The sequence below is a fragment of the Paramormyrops kingsleyae genome, chromosome 6, assembly GCF_048594095.1.
Source record: "Paramormyrops kingsleyae isolate MSU_618 chromosome 6, PKINGS_0.4, whole genome shotgun sequence".
In the NCBI taxonomy this organism is placed as follows: domain Eukaryota; kingdom Metazoa; phylum Chordata; class Actinopteri; order Osteoglossiformes; family Mormyridae; genus Paramormyrops; species Paramormyrops kingsleyae.
This window is the reverse complement of record NC_132802.1, coordinates 33,247,969-33,270,603: the sequence shown is the minus strand read 5'-3', so window position 1 is coordinate 33,270,603 and position 22,635 is coordinate 33,247,969. Positions and strand designations below refer to the sequence as shown.

At 43.3% G+C, this 22,635-nt stretch overlaps 1 protein-coding gene across 4 annotated transcripts in view; it reads right to left on the bottom strand.

The window, feature by feature from the left end:
* Positions 1-22,635, bottom strand: part of lamb2l (laminin, beta 2-like) — a 54,334-nt gene that overhangs the window by 8,601 nt on the left and 23,098 nt on the right. For all 4 annotated transcript variants that reach the window (XM_072713094.1, XM_072713093.1, XM_072713095.1 and 1 more), the window contains exons 8-22: positions 21,511-21,713; positions 20,966-21,086; positions 20,276-20,464; positions 19,761-19,940; positions 18,765-18,877; positions 18,585-18,664; positions 16,593-16,749; positions 11,973-12,113; positions 11,634-11,795; positions 11,276-11,397; positions 5,407-5,527; positions 5,013-5,205; positions 4,740-4,886; positions 4,317-4,548; positions 3,037-3,182 (exon numbers count right to left, since the gene is read on the bottom strand). In XM_072713094.1, coding sequence (XP_072569195.1) covers positions 3,037-3,182; positions 4,317-4,548; positions 4,740-4,886; positions 5,013-5,205; positions 5,407-5,527; positions 11,276-11,397; positions 11,634-11,795; positions 11,973-12,113; positions 16,593-16,749; positions 18,585-18,664; positions 18,765-18,877; positions 19,761-19,940; positions 20,276-20,464; positions 20,966-21,086; positions 21,511-21,713 — 2,307 coding nt within the window. The remainder of the gene's footprint in view (positions 1-3,036; positions 3,183-4,316; positions 4,549-4,739; positions 4,887-5,012; positions 5,206-5,406; positions 5,528-11,275; positions 11,398-11,633; positions 11,796-11,972; positions 12,114-16,592; positions 16,750-18,584; positions 18,665-18,764; positions 18,878-19,760; positions 19,941-20,275; positions 20,465-20,965; positions 21,087-21,510; positions 21,714-22,635) is intronic.

The window sequence follows — 22,635 nt, the reverse complement described above, 5'->3', positions numbered from 1 at the left end:
AAGAATGACTGACTTAAGCGTCTGTGTCTCGAAGCTGCTCTGATCATCCACCCACTTGCAAATCGCACTATTCGTATGATAATAACATGATAATCCGACAGTTAGTATTGGGTGAAGAAATATGTGAATACGCCCATTGTGACCGAAATAAACAAGAGCACATGTCTGGGTAGTGTTTACACTGATCGGCTACATTTTGAAAGCTGTGTTCATCTTATTGACTTATCTAATGATACATACAGCTCTGGAAAAAATGAAGACCGTCAGTTTATCCGGCAGCAAATCGGAGGATGACCTCAGGTGAGAATGGGAAACATTAAGTGGTGTGAAGTGCACTGCTAGGACAATTCATAATAAGCTCCTAGAAGCATAAAGCCATAAAGGAAGGAAGAAGCCCTTCATCAATGAGAAACAGAGAAGAGCCAGGTTGGTTGTTTACAAAAAAATATATATTTTACACAAGCGCATGCCCATAAAATGAGAAATGAGTGAAAATTTTGCTGTGGTGTCTTAATTTTTTCCAGAGCTGTACACACACACACACACACACATGCATGTATGCATGCACACAGCCACATTCTTGCATTTTTAGTTTTTTCATTGCAGTCATGGGTTTTTATAAAACAGAGTTTTCCCATATGGGGACCAGGAAAAAACGAGTATTCATCATGTTGTGGGGACATTTGGTCCCCACAAGGTAAGGTACACCTGGACCACACACATACACACACACACACACACACACACACACACACACACACACGCACGTATGCATGCACACAGCCAAATGCACCCACACATGTACACAACTGTATACAGTATACAAAAAGACACCTTTATGCAGTTATCAGGTCTGCTGGCTCAGGACCCCGACAGGTCCGCACACAATTAAAGTTATTACATTCACTTACCCAGCAGAAGGCATCAGTTCGCCACAGGACATTGACACAATCACTCACTATAGTCAACATGAAGGTATGAAACCCCCCGGCCTGGGAGATATGAGGATATGCCCTGAGCTGCCCATATATATACGAACAGGAAGGGGATACCCACAAATCGCAATTTACGCGTTAACAATGTTCAAGTTGCAATTTCAAATCACAGTTAATGCTAGGGGTGCACCGATTGCAGTTTTCTGGCCGATCAACGATCACCGATCCTTAGGCAACCTTACCTGCCGATCTCGATTTTTTTTTGCCGATCTTGTTTCTTTCATAACTAAAAGACAGTTACTTCAATGTTTCCATTTTTATTGAGTAAATTGATATGAATACTCACAAAACATGAGGTAGTGTCCTCAAATATAAACGAACATATAAATGAGCATTGCTGTTTGAACTACAAAATCATATTTTTTCTTCCAGACTTTAATTTCTCTAATTTTGTAAAATATATATATATATATATATATATATAGCTGTTATGACACACTTGTCCAAAAAATAGGGAGGGAGGCAGCCTGCACTGCACCTCTCTCGGGAATGGGAGAAAAGGCTGATTTAACCCTCTGGGGCCTAGGGGTAGGAAACACACTTTCACTGACGGGCATGATCACACATTTCATCACACTTAATTCATGGCAAATAAATTATTTCTTATATATTTGTTTTGCCATTACACTCATCTTTATTTTAATATATACTGTATTGTAAATATGTCAGATTTTTGTTAAGTTTGAAATTTGACATCAAAGTATAGACATTGCAAAATGCAGTTTGGAACACTTGCAGAAACATTATAAAAGTACATAGTAAGCAATGCTGGCAGTTTGTTTTGATCCCAGATATCTGATCACCAAAGTCTTGGCTACATGAAGATGACTAAATGGTGTAGATGCAACATTAATTTGGATAAATAAATAAGAAAAACCTAACTCATGTAACTATTTCTGGCTCCTTTCATTGAATATGTAGCAACTTTCATGTGTATGAATGAGCCATTGTCACCTGGCCACGTCCCCAACCCCCTTTTATGGCGCTGAAGGGGATGTATCTGGATCGCGTTTCACCGTTGCGCTGTTAATCAAATTACCATGCGAATGCGATTTGAATACGCGCTAATGCGGCTATTTAGAATGTGAATAGCGATCTTCGGGTGAGAGCGGTACTACACGCCCCCGATGTAGGTAAAACAAAGTAAGATGACATGGTTTACTTTTTTGCCGATTTAACCTAATTTTTTAAAACTTTAATACTTCCGACAATGGACGTTTTGAAAAGAAGACAGATTACGGATTTAGCCAGCGTTTTTTTCATGGTTATACATTAAGTTTTCAGCGAGATATTTATAAACTGAAATAGACGCGAAAAGTACGCGATGTCGTCGACGACATACTCGACCCCAAAGAGTTAAAAGCATATAACTAAGATCGGTGGATCTCATGGGAATATGGTCGATTTCTGATCCCCTCAAATTAACGTGATCGAGGCCGATCGATCGGTGCACCCCTAGTTAATGCATTTGCAACCAGTACTACATTGACAAATCAATACTTACATGGGGAAAGTTACATTGCCAATGGCCTGTGAGATTTGCAATTAATTTTTTACGTAAGATTACTTTAGACATAAATCCTCTTCTGCTTTCAGCCCAGTCACCTCAATGTTCTGTGGAGTTCTCCATTTTGCTTACGCTCATCAAAACGTGATGATAGCGGGATTTTTTTTTTGTTTATCAAAACCCATTGGCCACTGTCAGCGTAACTTTTCCCCCATAACTAGTAATTCAAAAATCTAGTATTGAAGTTGTAAATGCGTAAAGTGAAATTCGTAATGGAAAACTGAACATAATGAACTCATAAATCAGGATTCATAAATGTAAAATGAGGATTGTACTCATGTAACTTAGGCAGGTGACACAAGCACACATTTCCAAGTATGAATATGGATTTATGTTTCATAAAATTGCAATATCATAATGACATTTAAGTATGATTACTTTAGATATGAATCTATCTCCATAGTTACTTAGGTAATTCTTTGGTAATAAATTAATGTGTTAAAAGCCATAAGCCGCATTCAGTATTATATTCACCTGTGTAGCCCTGTCGGCAGTGACAGACGATCTGATTGTGCTCAGCGTGGCAAGAGTGGCCGGTGCCTGGGTTCCCAGGGCACGGGCATGGGCGGCAGTGCTCCGCAGAGCCTAGCACTGGGTGTCCATAGAAACCTTCCACACATCTGCAATGGTGGAGCAGGGAGAATAACTGTCAATATACTGACATTTCCTCATTAGCAGCATTACATACATCAGGCACTGCAGGTCAGTATTAGAATCCTAAACCATTTGTTTGCCATATAAAAACCACAGTATATGATATGTCAGTGTTATTTTGCTTTTGTTTTAACGCTTCTACTAATTGGATAATCTGCAGCATTTCCTTAAATATTTATTTTGTGACAGGACTTTTATGAAAATTCATCTTTATTAATAAGCCCTGAGGTATTTTAATAGCTGGGTTTATTTTACAGCTATTCTGGTTACTTCCAGAAATTTCTCAAGACATTCCTTGGCTGAGGTTTTCTCCTACATCTTGCTGATCACATTTCCAGATCTTATATCACTAGAAACAGGAAAATCTGAATCAGTATAAAATTGATAATGGTTTAATCCAAACCTGGACTGGCCACAAGGAACATATTTTTTCCCTCATAAATTGAGCTGACAAGTTACACCAAAAAAAGAAAGAAATCACTTTAAAAACCAGCATGTTTCAGAAAGACATAACTAGGCCAGCATTCTAAGGACGTCAATCTAGACAAACACTGGGGCTCCAGCCCTTATTCACGCCTCAAGCCAGCTCTTACCACCAATGTTAGGCACTTTTACTCACCTCCATTCAGCATTATCTTCAACTCTCAGCCTTGTCCAACAAATGGACTGATTTGCACAAGATATAGCTAAATGCATGCACTGCAGGTGCTGCACCATTCAGAATAAGCTTCTATTTGGTCTAAGGAGTTTAGTCCAACCCATGCCAACCCACATAGACGACTTTAGTCTTTCTCCCAAAGGAGAGAGCCCAACCAGTCATTCAAACAGAGAAATACATTTGACACAAAAACAGTAAATACATTGACAATAATTATTATTGCACATGGATATGACTAACACAGGCCACATTTTCAAATGTAACTTTGCAATATAATTTCATTTTACTTAATATGTTCAAATAGCATATCCATCTGACCAATAGAGAGAGCAATGCACCCTCACTAAGCCATTTAAGCTTGAATCACTTATCCTCAGCTGGTAGGGTTTGCTTCAGGAAACTGGCCTTTCAGTGCTGCATCATGAGCTCTGGGACCACCCACCTATCACAGTAGTCCCCAGTGGTATAATCCCTGCAGCTGTGGCAGGCACCCGTCTGGCTGTTGCAGTCGTCTGCGTGCCCATTGCACTGGCATGGTCTGCAGTAGGGGAAGCCCCACTGGCCGGGTTGGCAGTCGGCACAGCGCTGTCCGCTGGCCCCTGCCCTACACGGGCACTGACCCGTCACTAGGTCACACTGGTGGCTGTGGGATCCTGACTTGTGGCATTCGCAAGCTGTGAGAAAAACAGGACAATTCAGAAGTGACACTCTGGGGGAAACTGTCACAACAAGGAAGAATGGAACACTCCTAAATAACTAAAAAGCCAATATGTGCTTATATATACTTGACATTATATAAACCTACAAACTGCAAGCAACATATGTCTTCTTGTGGATTTTTTTCAAACACAGGATGCGTCCTCACCAGTGCAGCCATAAGGTCCCCCAAAGCCGTAGGTTCCTGGGGCACACTGGTCGCACTGGCGACCCACCACATTGGACTTACACTGACACTGACCTCCGACCTTTTCACACTCTGTGCTGAGTGATCCCTGGAGGTTACAATTACAAGCTGCAAAGCCAGGCAGCAGCGGAGAGAGGAGAACAAGAATAAATATCGAGTCAAGTTCCTCAGTTGATGTGACATAGAGTAAAATAAAACAAGATCACATCACCAGGTTTAAGGTCAGCTACTCACGCAGGGCGCCGTTGTGCATCACAGCAGAGATGCTGCAAATGAGCTTGGTGCACATCTCTGCCAAAGGCGGCAGGGGCGTCATCATGAAGGACCCCACACACATATAGTGCAGCATCTCCTTACGGCGGTGTTCTGATGCAGGCGTGCCCTCCAAGAAGCCAGGCAGGTCCGTGTACTTGGGGATAAGAACTAGCTATGGGACATAAGACCATGTCAACTCAGTGCTGGGGTGGCATAAGTCCCAACTGCCTCTCCTATATTAGGAAATTATTATCTTAGCCAACCTGCAACAACTGTACCACTAGGTGGAGACAGTTCACAACATAAGTTTCCACTACAAGATATTTTACATACACAACTGGATATTTATGGAAGGAGCCATCGGCTGACCCACCGAGTCAATCAGAATGAAGGCAGTCAGATGGCGGTAAGTGGCTTGGTGTCGCTGGAAGCGGACGGCTATAATGTAGCGGTTATTTGGCTCAAAGCAGAAGGGCCGAGGCATTTGTGAGTACCTGGACAGGCATAAGATCAGTGAAAGCAATTATTAATATCTAATCTGATCTAGATTAAAACCTTAGGTGGAAAATCATGTGTGGGGTTCCTAATATGAGGTGATGCCATCTTTCTAGTCTGCAGGCTGGACATTGACACTTTTCAAGGAACCAACAGACCAGATAACTGCTTAAAGCTATCTCAGTGGGAGCAGGACCTTCTCCTTATGAAGAGCAGGAAGAGTGTCTCAGTGGGCAGCAACAGATTGTATAGGAGGCATCACACCCTTCACTCAGCCACCAGAGGACCCTGAGACTTTGGAGCCGGGGGGGCCGGAGTGTAATGCTCCTCATCAAAGGTAGCGCTTACACAGTAGGGGCACCAAGAAAAAACAACAAATCTGCGGAGTAGCGGGTTGAATATAAGCACCTCTTTAATGGCAGGTACCACTGTAAGTTCACCACCGGCAGAGAAAGCTAAGTGGATAAGCTACTGGATAAGCCATTGGACAACATAGACTTCCAAATGGTTACAGATCACCATAGCAACACGCATCCTGTGGTCTTCCACCATTCATGTCCACTTGACCACAAAGACTCAAAACTTTTAAAACGTTTTCTTAAAATCCTGCAGCAGGGGTTAAATTTAAAATGAATGTGCATAATTTGCATTGTCAGTTTAATGAACAAGTATCTGCTTAAAGCCAAACAGCAAAGTTTAAGTTCCCCCAGGCACTCATTTATGATTCAAGATTCGACTAATCCCAGCATGCTCACCTTAGTAACCCAACCTGCCCTGCCCAAGTTCTGAACGTCTGCCAGTATTGAGTCACTTCCTTAAATGATTCTGGCTGGAACAGAGGTATTGGCTTTAACAACAGAAGCCATCAGTCTAATATGTTATGAAACACACAGGGTTGGAGTTTGTTCAGGGCCTGTTTTGTGAACAAGAATTCATCTATCCATCTTCCATAACTGCTTAGCCAGTATGGGGTCACAGTGAGCATACAGCCTATTTCAGCAAGCACAGAGCATGGTGCAGAGAACACTACAGATCGAACACTAGTCCAACGTAGGGCACATGCACTATGGGCCACGTGACGATGCAAGTTCACCAAGTTGCGTTTTATGGATTGCCAGAGAACACCAGAGTAGCAAGAGGCACCCCACATAAATTCTACATTTAAAGGTAAGACCTGAAGCCCCCCAACCAGGAGAGAGGCTATCATGCTAACCAGTAACCCATCATGTCTCCCTACAACAAAAACTAAGCATGTTCAATGCAGAGTATGGAATTTTACGTATGTAAAGGACAAAACAACTAGTTTAACTTTACTATGAATAATGAGGAATTTATCAATATGAATTTTACTTACTAGATTAAGCACCAGGGCATACATTACATTTATTTAGCAGATGCCTTCATCTGAAGTGAGATACACGTGAGGTCAGCTACTGCCCCTGGAGCAGCTTGGGTTAAGGGCTTTGCACAGTGCTGATAAGGTCACTTAGCAGGACACAGGACCTAAATCTATCGTCTTCTGAACATGAGCGCAGACCCCTAACCGCTAAGCTATACAGGACTAGATACACAGAGTCTACCTGACAGAATTCATCTATGGCTTTAAAGATTTGAGCAGGAAAGAAGGAAAAATAATAATAATACATTTACTAGGCCTGCCACTATCAACTATTCTTCTATGGCAGTGGTTCTCAAACTGGGGGCCGCGGCCCCCTGGGGGGCCACCAGATGGCGCTAGGGGGGCCGCATCGAAATTGTAGAATCTAAAAAAAAATTACCTGTATGTAAATCAGGCTTGTCAACCTATGTAAAATATAATGTATTTAAAAAAAAAAAAAATAGAAGTATAAAAAAAATGTAAATATAAATTTTACGTAGCACACTACGCTGCTATGGACATCATAAATTAATGTTCAGTATTCAGTACTTTTGTTGCACTTTTCATACAATGTTAGTTTTACTGTCAAAACTGTTTTAATACAATGTTATATTTTGTGAAATGTAAATTTAACAAACCAGAGAAATAAAGACTACAAACAGAATCTAAAATCTAAAATTAAGTAAAATTGTAAGTTTGAGGATGTTTTTGTCGCGCCGGCAGGCAGGCGAGCCGGGAAGCAGGAGAGATCAGCCGGAGATACGGGTAAACGAGTTTTAATTGTAACGAAAGGTGAGACAGGCATGGACATTAACGTACAATACAATGACGAATCTGACGAGACGTACTCAGACGCGGACTAAATACACAAGACTAGCCAGAAATAACAGGACACAGGTGATCACAATCAGGACTTGACACGAGGTAATGAGGGGGCGTGGCACACACGAGGATCGTACGGAGCTGGGCGTGGCAGTTTTGCGTCATGATTTTTTTTTTGAGTAGGGGGGCCACAAAAGGATTCACCCTACACAAGGGGGCCTCCTGCTGAAAAAGTTTGAGAACCACTGTTCTATGGATTAATCTATCGACTATTTTTGTCACGATTGCGGCGGTCGAGCAGGCAGGAAGCGACGATGAGCGAGGCAAGCAGGCAGGATAGCGGGAAACGAGGGTTTATTTGGGAAGATGGGGGAGACAGCGACGCACATCATATCAATGACGGATACCCAACTGAGGAAGACGTGGACTAATATACATGAAACAAGCCGAAATAACAGGGAACAGCTGGGCATAATCGGGGAAGAACACGTGGATGATGAGGGGACTTGTCACACACGAGGATCGGACGAGCTGGGCGTGACAGAACCCCCCCCAAAGGCGCGCACACGGGGCCGGGGAGGTGACGGACGAGAGCCAGAGAAAGAGCCGGAGCAGCTACAGGCGGACCCGGGGCAGCGGCCGGAGGCAGAACCTCGGGCAACGCAGCAGGAACCTTGGGCGCGTGGCTAGCAGGGGGCACCGTAGCAGGCACCACGACTCATGGCCAGAAGGGGGCGCCGCAGCCGGAGTCTCGCTGGGCGTTGCGGTAGCCGCCAGGACAGGCAGAGCAGGCTGGATAGCTCTGACAGGCGGATCAGGCACCGGAAAGACAGGCAGGACAAGCAGATCAGGCAACACAGCGCAACTGATTGGGCTCTTGCCTCCGTAATCCGCTGTGTTAATAGCCGGAGATTCTCGTGTACCTCCTGTACGTGTTTCCGGGCGTTAGTGTCCGTTTTCGTTTCAGTTTTAGTTTACGATAATAACACTGGCCCCAAGAAGCCCAATGCGCACGAAAATACACTGGGATGGTCAATCCACGCGGAATAAGCGGATTTAAGCCTAAACATTTTCTCAAACGCTTATTCAATGGAGATTCTAAGGTGGCAGGCAGACAACTTTTTGGCTCTAATAATGAACGTATTTAGCAGCTACAAGAACAAAAATATTCAAATGCTCTCCATACTAATGACAATTTAATAAACATGAATAGACAACACTTGTGGTGGTTTTGCTTAGTCTGTTGAATAGCACCTGTGTGCTTTATCTTCAGGCGCTAGTGCATAGCGCTGGTGCCTGTGTAGTATGCCATCGAAATTCGCACAGTATAAAACCACTTTTTTGTTTTGTGATAATTTTAACTATTCCCATAATTACGTAGTGATACTAAAGGAAAATATTTCTTATAACGCAATGAAGCGTTTTTAGAAATTATAATGGTAATTTCATTAAAACATTAAAGATGCATCAACGCATTTTCAACATCAACGTCATCAACTATGTTAACTAATCGCGGCAGCCCGAAAAGATATTCTGATTCTGTCTTGCGTCTGTAGGTTCCGGGATAGGCTCTGGACCCCTCACTTCCCTGAATAGGACAGTTTCAGAAAATGAATGGGTGGAAGGTATTCTGGTTATTGCACCAAAGCACTGTTGTCCTCACCTGGCATTATGCAGCCCTAGACGTAACTTAAAATGTTTTTTTAACACAGGAAAAAAATGTACTTGCAGGAACAGACATGCAGCCCTTGTCTGAGGAAAGTAGGAGCTCAGATTTAAAATGAAAGGCATTACCTGACTAAACACTGACGTCTAACTAACTAAGCACTGATTTTCTGATCACTCAACAGGTAGAAGAACCAACTAACAGAAGCTAGTAAAACCGAGCTGTTTCTTCTAAGCTTATTTGGGTCCCTTATCTTGACAATGTCATACTGCAGCCTCATCGTCAGCACTGCAGCCAAAAACATACCTGGCGCCTGATCTTTGTCTTTTACCACCTGGTAATCAAAAACATCATGGCAACATCAAGCACAAAAGCCATCTACAAAGGAACAGATTAAGTCTGAGTCTGAAGAAATACAAAGGAAAAATGTATGGAATATCCATATATAACTAGTTAAATATCTTTAGTGAATAGTACAAACCCATCATTACAGGAGAATATATTGTACGGACACATCATATAAGTCATGGCAATATACCCATATACACAATGTTACCAAGCCAAATCACATACACGCACGCACGCACGCACACACACACACACACACACACACACACAGGTTTGTAATTATATCTAGGGACTCTCCCTTCATTTCTATGGGGAAAACTCTTAATCACAACGTAAAGCCTTAACCCCTACCCAGCCCTAACCTTAACCATAAGTAACCAAATAAAATATGAGATCTTTGGTACATTGGACCCTCGAGCGGCCTGACATAAGAACAACATAGGTTACAACCAAAATTTTTGTTTTTACTTACAACCAAAGTCTTGAATTACGACCTGAATGCTGGTCAAGGCCAAAACGTGTATCCGCTTGTGCGGTTGTAAACAAAGACCTGAGATGCCCCGAGATACCAGAGAGGCGTTCTTAAGAGTCAGTCTGAGCCCAGATATGCCTGTTTGTGGACGTAATTTAGGTCAGAGAAGTGCTTTATACAATTAATTTCGCTAACTGATACCAAAATGGCCCCAAAAAAGCTAGAAGACAGCAATCACAATTGAAAAGAAGAAGGAAGTTGTGCAGAAATACAGTATGAGAGTGGCATTCATGTGACCAATCTCGCTAATATGTACAGTATGTCGAAATCCACCATCTCGACAATCTTACAAAGAAAAGATTTGTATAAGAAAGCTAGTGTTGCTAAAGGTGTTACTCAAATTAGTAAGTTATGATCAACAGTTAGACAAGTTAGAAAAGCTATTATTAGTGTGGATAAACAAAAGGCAAATGGCAGGTCATAGCCTATCTGAGTCTATAATTTGTGAAAAAGCTAGAGCTGTAAATGCAGATCTCGTAAAGGATAAGCCATCAACAAGTGATAATGATGAAACATTTCATGCCAATAAGAGGTGCTTTCACAATTTTAAAACAAGAACTGGGGTTCATAGCATAGCTAGGCATGGTAAAGTAGAAAAGGGCTGCTGAAAATTACATGCATGTAATATACGTAAATTACACACACTATACAACCCTTTATTTATTATGAGAGGGTTAAGTTATGGGTGTTTTGGAGGTTCGGAATGCATTATGGGTATTTCCATTATTTCTTATGGGAAAAAGAGTCTTGATTTACGACCAACTTCAGTTACAACCAGCCCACTCAAATGAATTGAGTTCGTAAGTCAATAGTCTGTATTTTTACTTTTTTGATTACATTCACAGATCTTGGTGGGTACCAGAAAAACGGTCCCCACAATGTCAAAAAAACAGGTTTTTATTACATTGTGAGGGAAATTTGGTCCCCCGCAATGTAACATAAACCTAATCCACGCGCACACACACACAGACACACACACACACACACACAGAGGCAAGTACCTTCCATGGTGTGGCAGGGTGACAGTGTAAATCTGTTCAGTGGGCAGGACATTCCCACAACGGGTGCTAGAGGGCAGCTCCACAGACCTGATACTGACTATGGCTTCCCAGTCTTCTGTGGACTAAAGTGAGGGGTTTGGGCGAGAGGTATAGGCAAATTTAGCATTTGGGAGAGTTAGTCAAACACTATCCCCTTTCCGCTGCGGAGAGGTGATCCACAAGTTGTTGAATGCGGGCGCTAGCAAAGCCATGTACTCTGAAGCACTATTAGTTAGCAAAAGGTTTCATTCTGACTTTGAACTGATTAAAACAATGCAAATCACACACTTAAATAGCAACGTGCTGGCATAACACACACCTCTGGCTCATAGCGAATCAGGATGTCATAGTCCATAGCATATGAGATGTTGTTGATGGTAAACACAAGACCGGCGCCATCCTTGACCCTGGCAAACCCAGGTCCGGTCCAGGTGACCATTTGGTCAGGAGTCCTGACCCTGTTAATGATCTGTATATCTGGCTAAGAAACACATGCAACACATCATTTAGCACACCTCCTCTAGGATTTATCCAGCGACACAAAAATCAAAATATGAATGCAAAACACTGTTAAACATACCAATCAATAAAATGCTTCGTAATACAAACAGTCATGTATCAGAGAGAAACAGGGGACACAAACAAGGGAGAGAGTTACTTTTTGCTGCAGCTGGCGGATGCGTCTCAATGCTGCCCTCTGTTGCTGCATGCTGGCTATGCGGCGGTGACGGCGGTGCCTCTGCAGCTGGTTGTTGAGATGCTGCACACAATCGACTTCAGCCTTTGGTCGTGGGTGTCCCTTAGGGGCGGAGATGAGACAGAAGCAGGTAATCAACTTTGTGTCACCACATGAAAAAGGTACAATAACACAAGACTTTTTTCCATATGTTATTGTTTTTGTGGGTTTCATCTAAAACGACTTAATACAACACAGGATAATTCCCACTGAACAATTTAAGGTAAGTACCTAATTTAAAGTTCATGTACCAGGGCCTTTGCACTGAAACGTGTCATTACCGATCCAGAACCCAGTTCACTAGCTACCAGCCACAAGCGTGATCAATCCCCAAGGTCATGCCCACTTCTAGATGATCCTAATGTCTAATTATCCACACTTGCAATCAGTGTATGCGGAAAGAAAACGTGACATTGGTAGGCCCAGGAGGGCAAGCATATTGGGTCTGTTATGTCTTAGGCCTTAGGCAAGAAGAGACTGTTTGAATACTGTGTGTCCTCGCCTCATGATAGCTTGCATGTGGTTAGTTCCGCAGACCCTGAAGAGAGATCAGACCTTGGAGAGATGGACAGCGGAGAAGGTGAGGCAGAAAATGCCTGCAGGAAGGGATTCGAAGCCACCCCAACTGGTGCACAAAGAGTTGTAATTATAAAGTAGTCGCAGTAGGCCATACACAATATGTCATGCGGTAGTACAAATGAAAAAGTAGTTACCATGTTAATCATATGTTAACCATGTATTTACAGTTATTCAATGTCTATATAATCAATATCTCAGTGATGTCAGTATGCCTGGGGGGCGGACAGTTGACCTTGGACCCTCAGAGGTTTTTTTTCTCCCTACTTGGGAGTTTTTGGTTCCTCTCCTCCATTGTCTTCTGGCTTTCTTCTTTCTTTATTCAATTTCTTTCCTATCTTCTTTCCTGTTCTGTGTCTCCCTCTACTTATGTTGTATGTATTACAACACAACCCTGTAAAGCACTTTGGGACAACTTTTTTATGAAAGGCGCTATATAAAAATTAATTGAATTGAACTAAATATCTATACCCATATCTCAAGTAGGAGCCTAGCAGTCAAGACATGTTTTGGAAAATTGAGCAAAATGGGTGGATTTTACCTTATACCAAGGTGAATCAACAGAGTAGGAGAATTATGTTTGTTATACATTTGAGTTTGGTTTGTTGGTGTTTTGTGACCAATCAGGACTTAGAAGTCCTTATAGGGAATTGAGAGTTATGGTTTATCAACTGGTGCTGAGCCCTTTTGCCCGAAACTGTACCGTGCTAAGGACCTTGTTAATATAATCCTGCCGTTGTGACATCTTTGGGTAGTCTTGTCGTGTGGATATTTTGCCATAGACTATTGCTTTAGTCCGGCTCTACCCTGTACATCAGTAAGAGCCAGGCATTTTAAATTATCCTCCCACTTTCTCTGTAGAGGCTGCCTTTCTCACATGAGCCTCGCCCAGTTTGGGGATGGCAGGACTCCAGTGATTTGATGCTTCAATGGCTGTTAATAGGCATCCCGCTGTGGTTCCAGTGAGGCACTGACTCATCCCCTCGCCTGCCTTCCCACAATGCCCACAAAAGGCCAGGCCCTCCTCGAGGACACACAATGGGACGGGAGGCCAGCTTGTCTGTCCTGCTTCCCGATGGGGAGTCACAGGGTCACCGACTTGCAGGTCTCAACGTCATGACCCTCAGTGTCATGGGTTAACCCATCATATTCTACACCATTCATCAGCTAGTTCTGAGTTTTCTGTCCCAACACTAGTGCCATTTTCAGTTCTTTGAGTCTCGTCTAAAATTTTGTCCCCACTGATACCAATGAAGTTGCATAGAAGATGAGGGCATAGTCTTAGGTTTGTTGCCCAGTGGCTGTAGGACCTCACAGAGGACCTACTGTTCTCTTCTGTCACCTGAACATAACTTGCACTGTACAATACTCACAGGAAGAAATGTACTCTATGTAGAAAAGCTTTCTAAACAATTGGCTGTCTTAGGCAAGTATGTTCCTTTAATCATGCAGCAATTCAGGCTAAAAGTCAGGCTGTGTCACATGACCTTCATTAGAGAAATAAGCAGCATCTTGCAGCGGAGCCATTTGTAACCCTATCCTTCTGGTGGCTTGTGATAACAGCTGTGCTCCACAATGTTTGTAAACATGTCTAGACTTCTGATAGAGTTTATTTGGCATGTGTGTTTTTGTCTGGAGAAGGAGGACATGTTAAATCAGGAGGAGGCAGATTTCTGTGCATCCAGCTCTCTGGCGTGTATGTAGGCAGGATGTATGTATGCCTCTGTGTCTTTCATGAAATCTATCTTGTAGTGATCAGTTTTCTTTAATGTTTGTTATCTGCTAGATATAAAATTAACCAGTTCAGTGGAGTTTTCGTGAGTTGGTTTGTTCCTGTGTTTTGGAAATTCAGAGTTAAACATCGTTAAGGTCATTAAAATCGCAGGCTTGCAGGAAGTCCCCATAAAAAACATGAGCAGGATATTGTGTGAGAGCATGCACATGTGCTAATTATGCTTGATAAGCTGGCATTTCAATGCTCTGATCTTTTTCTGCGTCACTTCAAACCCAGGAAAGGATCAGGTCTGTGTGCTTAACATGCATCTGGACTGTCCGTGTCTAATCCAGCCAGGCCTCTGAAAGCATTCAACAAACTGAATGCAGGGGCCATGGTGTCAATACATGTCAAGTATCTATTTAAGATAAGTGGATAGAATACACAGACATGATTTCCCAACATGTACGGGAAGGAGTTCAGGTCCACTGTACATCAAAGGTGTAACTCAGAGAAATAGACCACCAGCAGCTGAAAGACCCCTTAAATAGAGATCTCCTGCCTTCGCCTTGGGCCTGGGGGGGGGGGGGGTGCTGCCGCCTCCCCTGACGGCATTAAATGCCAGCACATCCAATGACAAATCAGGTCACACCTACACTTGCACATGCATACAAGACTGGTTGAGCGATCAATATCATTATTATTATGACTTTTTAGGGTATGTTATAGATTTAGGAATTGAAATATACATATATAACAGTACGATTACGTGTGTGTATGCTACATATATATAATACCGATTTGTATTAATTATTATTAGTTTCACTGATGTTGTTATAATTCTTGTTGTTTGATGAGTGTTATGTTTCTTATGGTTGTTTGTATTCTGTATTCCCCTATACTTCATCTTTTTTCCATCCCGCCTACATTATTAGTGTTATTATTTCTGTATACCTTTTTTTTTTTTTTTTTTCTTTTCTCTCTCCCCCTCTCCCCATGGTGATTGATGTCTGTTATTGTTACGCTGTTGTTTTTGTACCCCCCCTGTTTTTCTCCTTTTCCACGGTACTGGTGAGTTCGGAGCGGCCACAATCTTTACTCTTGAATGTAATGTAAAATAAAGTTGTCCTCCGAAGAGGGGGGGTGGTGGTGGGCAAGAAAAAAAAAAAAAAAAAAAAAAAAAAAATATATCGAGTATGCTATTTGCACATCTTTCCCCAATGCACCACCTTTTTGTTATATGTTTTTTTGTAGTTTCTTATATTGCCTTTTGTTTGCACTGTTGTCTTTTTTGCACTTCTGTTTGTCCTTTTGTCCCCCCACGCGCCTGTCACCTATCCTGCAACTGTGACTTAATAATTTTACTGTGTTACTGTGTGAGAACAAAAACTTGAAAATTGTTTTCTTGTTGAAATGTGCCATTTTAAAACATGTACTTTCTTAATCAGCAAAAAAAAAAAAAAAAAAAAAAAAATTAAATAGAGATCTTCACGTACGAGCAGCACCCGGTACCATCAGCAGCACGTAAGAGAATGGGAGGTTCATTCAGCCATCTTAAGGCTTTCCTGCTGGGGCTTGCAGGTGGAGCTGAGCACTGTCACATGTGGGCACACATCTGAGATGGGCAGGGAGATAGGGACTTCCCCTGCAGGCCCCGACCTGTGAGAATCCCCCATCCCACCCCACCACAACAATGCTCTGGATCAGTGCTTATCATTACACCCAGCCTGTACCTTCCAGGCACAGATCCAGTGGAAAAAAAGCAGGAAGCTGACAGAACCAGTGGCATATAATGCCCAGTTAAGGAAGATCCTCTGTCTGAATCAGTGAGGAACCCGTATGACACATGTGACAAATGAAGAACGCAGGCATGTTTGGGCAATGTTACAACCCCCAAGTTGTTCACTGTTATTCTGTGCATATCGTCTTGGTGATTTGCTGATGTTGCCATTATTTATTTGTTTATCATGCAAATGGGACTGAGGATTTGTGCTTTGTGGGATAGAATCAAAGCTGACTGTGACGATGAGAGGGTATAGGAAGACAGGTAGATAACGGTTATCAGCCCACTTTTCCATTTGTACAGCTGGGCCTTATTGCTGTAGTGATCAGAGTGAGAGAATGATGGGGGGGCTGCCAGACTTTCCCTGGCCCAGTGCTCCCAGCCTGCATGTCTCCTGCCAGACATTCACCTCGGCACTTACCCCGGGCCACCGGAGCTGGTGTAAACATCAGAGAGACCGCCTACTCACTGGCAGGGATTGGCTGTCCGGCGAAAGCCCCTCGGCTTCCTCCGCCTCGTACTTGTAGAAATCCAGCGACGCACAGAAGTATCCCGATTGCACGTCTGAGCACTGGCGACCTACCAGGTGGGGGAGGCATTTGCACTGTCCATCTTCTGTTATGCACCTGGGGGGTGGGGGTACACAAGAACACTGGTGACTCATCACTGCACTCTCACAACCACAAATATCCAACATCCATAAGCTCCAATTCAGTACAGGTAGGTTAGTGAAATGCTCCAGCTTAAGAGCTGATACCACTATAACAAAATACACCTCCTTAATTAAACAAAAATCTTAAGCTACATGTGTATTCATGCATCCTTTTTTGTGTACACTTCTTATATTTTTAAAACTCGACCTGACCCATACCATACCTTTAAATTTGAAAAATTATGAATATTAATCAATCAATCCATCAATCAATCAAAATACCTTATTAATCCCTAAGGAAATTTTTTTATATATATATATATATATATACACACACACTCACCTAAAGGATTATTAGGAACACCTGTTCAATTTCTCATTAATGCAATTATCTAATCAACCAATCACATGTCAGTTGCTTCAATGCATTTAGGGGTGTGGTCCTGGTCAAGACAATCTCCTGAACTCCAAACTGAATGTCAGAATGGGAAAGAAAGGTGATTTAAGCAATTTTGAGCGTGGCATGGTTGTTGGTGCCAGATGGGCCGGTCTGAGTATTTCACAATCTGCTCAGTTACTGGGATTTTCACGCACAACCATTTCTAGGGTTTACAAAGAATGGTGTGCAAAGGGAAAAACATCCAGTATGCTTCAGTCCTGTGGGCGAAAATGCCTTGTTGATGCTAGAGGTCAGAGGAGAATGGGCCAACTGATTCAAGCTGATAGAAGAGCAACTTTGACTGAAATAACCACTCGTTACAACCGAGGTATGCAGCAAAGCATTTGTGAAGCCACAACACGCACAACCTTGAGGCGGATGGGCTACAACAGCAGAACACCCCACCGGGTACCACTCATCTCCACTACAAATAGGAAAAAGAGGCTACAATTTGCACGAGCGTTGGACAGTTGAAGACTGGAAAAATGTTGCCTGGTCTGATGAGTCTCGATTTCTGTTGAGACATTCAAATGGTAGAGTCAAAATTTGGCGCAAACAGAATGAGGACATGGATCCATCTTGCCTTGTTACCACTGTGCAGGCTGGTGGTGGTGGTGTAATGGTGTGGGGGATGTTTTCTTGGCACACTTTAGGCTCCTTAGTGCCAATTGGGCATCGTTTAAATGCCACGGCCTACCTGAGCATTGTTTCTGACCATGTCCATCCCTTTATGACCACCATGTACCCATCCTCTGATGGCTACTTCCAGCAGGATAATGCACCATGTCACAAAGCTCGAATCATTTCAAATTGGTTTCTTGAACATGACAATGAGTTCACTGTACTAAAATGGCCCCCACAGTCACCAGATCTCAACCCAATAGAGCATCTTTGGGATGTGGTGGAATGGGAGCTTCGTGCCCTAGATGTGCATCCCACAAATCTCCATCAACTGCAAGATGCTATCCTATCAATATGGGTCAACATTTCTAAAGAATGCTTTCAGCACCTTGTTGAATCAATGCCACGTAGAATTAAGGCAGTTCTGAAGGCGAAAGGGGGTCAAACACCGTATTAGTATGGTGTTCCTAATAATCCTTTAGGTGAGTGTATATTATAAACAAGTTTTAATTTATATGCACATATTTTACATTTATTTCAGTAAATTAGATGACTTCATATTGATGAAATTAGATTTATAGGTTGCATTCTAAATGTGAACCCCACAAAGGCGTTAATTTCACCCCGAACACAACAGTGGTCACATTATAGCCAGTGGTCTGCCCTGAGATGTAATGGCACTTCTTTGTACCCAAAAAAACTAAACCACCACCACCACCACCCCCCCCCCCACCACCACCCCATCAAACCTGTTGTCATAAGCTCCTCCAAAGTCGCAGTCACACGGCCGGCACCCAGAGACATCATTGCTGAGCCCCCAGTACTCAGTCTGTGTAGAGAGCGAGATCAGTGACATCCAGACTGCTGCCCACCACCTGGCCGGAGCTAAGAGGAATCTCCACACGCCGGCGTCTTTATCTCAGCCTCACCTGACACTCGCTGCAGTAGCGGCCGGTGACATGCCTCTTGCAGGCACAGTCACCGCTGATCTGGTCGCAGGGTGAAGCCGGAGAGACGATGCCCCGTGGGTCGCAGTGACACGCTGAGGAGACGAGCGCAGCATGAAGCCCGAGGCTGCTCAGGAGCCACAAGGGCCTGAGCTACTGCCGTGTCTCATTCATAACTGCTGCCACAATCATTAAGGAGCTCCTACTCCTCTGCAGCTGCCTGTGATTATACCGCCATGGAAAAAATGAAGAGACCACAGCACAATTTTTTTGTTTCACTCATTTATCAATGTATGGGTGTGCGTCTGTGAATCATATATATTTTTCTGAAAACTGCAGTCTGGTTCTTCCCTGTTTTTCATTAATGAAGGGTTTCTCCCTTATGTTATGGGACCTCAGTCCTGGTTCTAGGAGCCTGTCACAAACTATCCTAGCAGTGCACATCACACCTGCACTTAATGTTTCCCATTACTTTTGAAGTTCACTTGATGTCATCCTTCAATTCATAATAAACTGTCAGATAATTTAACGGTCATCTCTGGCATTAAAATGTCGCTTCCGCCTTTTACCTGGCTGGATTCTTGTCGTTCCCAGTGTCTCCTGCTTCACCTTATTTTTGTGTACTGCTGTCTTAGAAATTTTTAACCTGAAAGCATCTTGATGCTGGCCTTCTGCCAGCATAACCACAATTAAACCATGATTTTAAAATGCAGATTTGTTTAAAAATACAGAGCGGTCTCTTAATTTTCTCCATGGCTGTATGTGTACAGGTAATTGCACAAGGTGGGGCATGCCACCTAAATAACCCACACAGATCTACAGTGGGATCTACCACAGCTTCCCTGGGGGACGGATCTCCAAAAAGGAAGAGGCATGAGCTAATATAAGGTGAAAGGGGCAGGCGTGATGTGACAACAGGCATTTTTTGGATTGGACCAGAGCCCCGGGCACAGAGACACACAGTGCACACACACTTACGCTGGCAGCCCTGCGGGTCGCTCTCGCTGAGGCCAAAGAAGCCGTCCCTGCAGTAGTCGCAGCGCATACCCCTCACGTTGAGCTTGCAGTGGCACTGTCCGGCAATCATGCCCAAGCTGGGATTTGTGTAGGAGTCACACTCGCCATCCTTCAGCGAGCCCATGGGGTCACAGTCACAGGCTGCGTAAGAAGCATGGGGGGAGAAAGAGACCCAAATCAGACATGTACGTCTCAGAGAAAAGGCTGAAATCTGCATTACACACTAGTCCCTATTCACCTATTCAGGTTACAAAAGTACACTATTTTAAATGTTGTTTACTGGAGTTAATCAGGTTAAATGTCACACAAAGTGCTACAACGGCAGTTCTCCTGGTCCTGATTTGAACCAGAAGCCTTTTATCCTCCCCTCTGCTGAAAGAACACAGCACGTGGTTTCAGAGTCGCAGCCATGGTGTCTAAGTCTGTTCCAGCTGCACAGCCCTGATCAGCCAAGACTTCCTGGCCGTCTGACTCACGGACACACACTGCGGGGTCCCGGATGTCCCTGGCAGGGTCCTGGTAGTAGAAGGGCTTGCACATCTCGCAGTTACGCCCCATGGTGTTGTGCTGGCAGTTGTCACAAACGCCGCCGCTCACATTCCCCGTGGCCAGGTACACAGCCATGTCAAAATGGCACTTGTTGGAGTGCCGGTTGCAGTTGCATTCTGGACAATATAACAGATGACATTTATGATGGTGTAAGGCTGAGGGAAGTCATGACAAAATCAATTGACAAGCCCGTTCATTAACCTGCACTGATTTCTTACATACTTCCAAAGCTCGTGACCTGTGTGAATCTGTAGCCCATCTCATTTTCCCATGAAAATGCATTCATTTCTCAGCTACGCATATTTTTATCCTCCTGAGACCCCACCCATTCATTTATGTCCATTGTAGTGGACATTTTGTTTTTGCATATATCTTTTCACTCATGTAAGGAAACATATTTATTCCTGTTGTACACTAAAGAGGACATGCTGTGAAATTAAAAATAAAAATTTGAAAAAATCTAAGTTGTCTTATTTCCTCCAAAGACAAATAACCTAAAACTGAAGGATACTTTTTTCCTCTGGTCTCAGGAGGATGTCTCACAACAGCGTATGATAGAGGGCACTCTGAGAAATACCAGCAGTGGCCTCGATATAAGCAGGGGGCGGCTGCAGCACCTTTGCAGGTATGTGGCTTCCCCAGCTCAGCTGGCCTCCAGGGCACATCTTGGTGGAAGTCCTTGCAGTGCTCGCAGTTCAGCCCCTCTGTGTTGTGCTTGCAGACACACCGACCATGGATCTGCAGCCCACACGACAGGCATCCTAGCCTTAGCGTAACCCCACCCAATCTTTAACAGTTGCCAAATGCTAAATTTAAGAAGTGATGTCCAGCAACATCACACTGTACCAAAAAGGGTACTTTGCCTTCCTAACTATTGACATAATTGTTGTTGTTATCATTATTACTGTTATTACAAGGCCACTAGACCTGTGGGCATTCCATGAAGGAGGATTTCTCAGTTAGTTGGGTTAAGATAGAAGTCATGATTGTCCAATAGGAATGCTCCTTACCTAAACTCTTATTGGACGATCATGACGTCTCGCTTAAGTTAACCCAGCTAACAGAGAAATCCTGCTTTGTGGAACAATTGCCATGGGATGGTCAGTTAATAAAACATGGTTTGTTGCCATGACAATGACGACCCAGGCTCTACAGTACCAACCATGCCGACTTCATTGCCTGTGATGCCAGGAACGGGGGTGCACTCAGAGGCATGGCCGTAGCAGAAGCAGCTGCCTCGCACCACCAGCTCGTACACGGCGTAGTAGTATTTCTCCAGCACGTCCGGACGTCGGTCCAGGAGGTTGTCCCCCAGGGTGTGCAGCTTGATGAATCTGACGCGCAGGTTGGTGATCCGGAGAAGATCTGTGGGAGGTGGGGGTGTTATGAGACATCGGAACGGGTTGGACCAGCATGTAAATACTAAGGGTGTAACAATACATCGATTTGTATCGATATATCAATTCAACCGCAGACGAACATCGATGTAACCGCATAAATATCGATACATGCGTTTTTATTTTCTCGCCTGTTCCAGTATTGTTTTCATGATCCACTCCGACGTATACATGGTCTACGCCAAATACGTCGATCGCGACCTACTGGTCGATCGCAAAGGTAGTGTGGGTAGATCATATGGCATAAAAAATAGAGGATGGTTGACGCGTTCAACCGCACCAGCTGCTGCAAGCTACCGAGTCCCCTAGTTAGCCTCCAATTTATTTCTACTAAACTTACGAAAGGGTATAAGAATGAATGGGGGAGCTGGACCAAGTAAGAAGCCAAAAACCTGCCACTTCCATACGGAATGGGAGGAGGACTGTTTTTTTCCCCACCATGTCATATTCGAAGTGCATTTGCCTCATCTGTCAGTCTACCGTTGCTATTCCGAAGAAGGGAAATGTGGAGCGGCATTTTCGGAGTGTTCATCAAAACTACGACATTAACTTCCCTCTGAAAAGCGAGCTGAGAAAGAGAAAGGTGAAGGAACTAAAATCTCAGTTCAATTAAAAAATACTGTATTCATCCCAAAGGCAAATTAATAATTATAATAATAATAATAATTAATAATAAAGAATACTCAATATTTTATACATAAACATATGTTTTGCATTTTTATAGTAGGTAGATCATTTTGACTTGGTCATTTATAAGTAGCTTGCAAGCTAGCATACCTTCAGAGCGTGTGTTTAGTACGGCAGGTGACATAGGACGCTATGCTCAGAGCACACAATCTCCTGAACACGTTGACCATTTAATTTTTCTTTAAAAAAAAAAAAAAAAACCT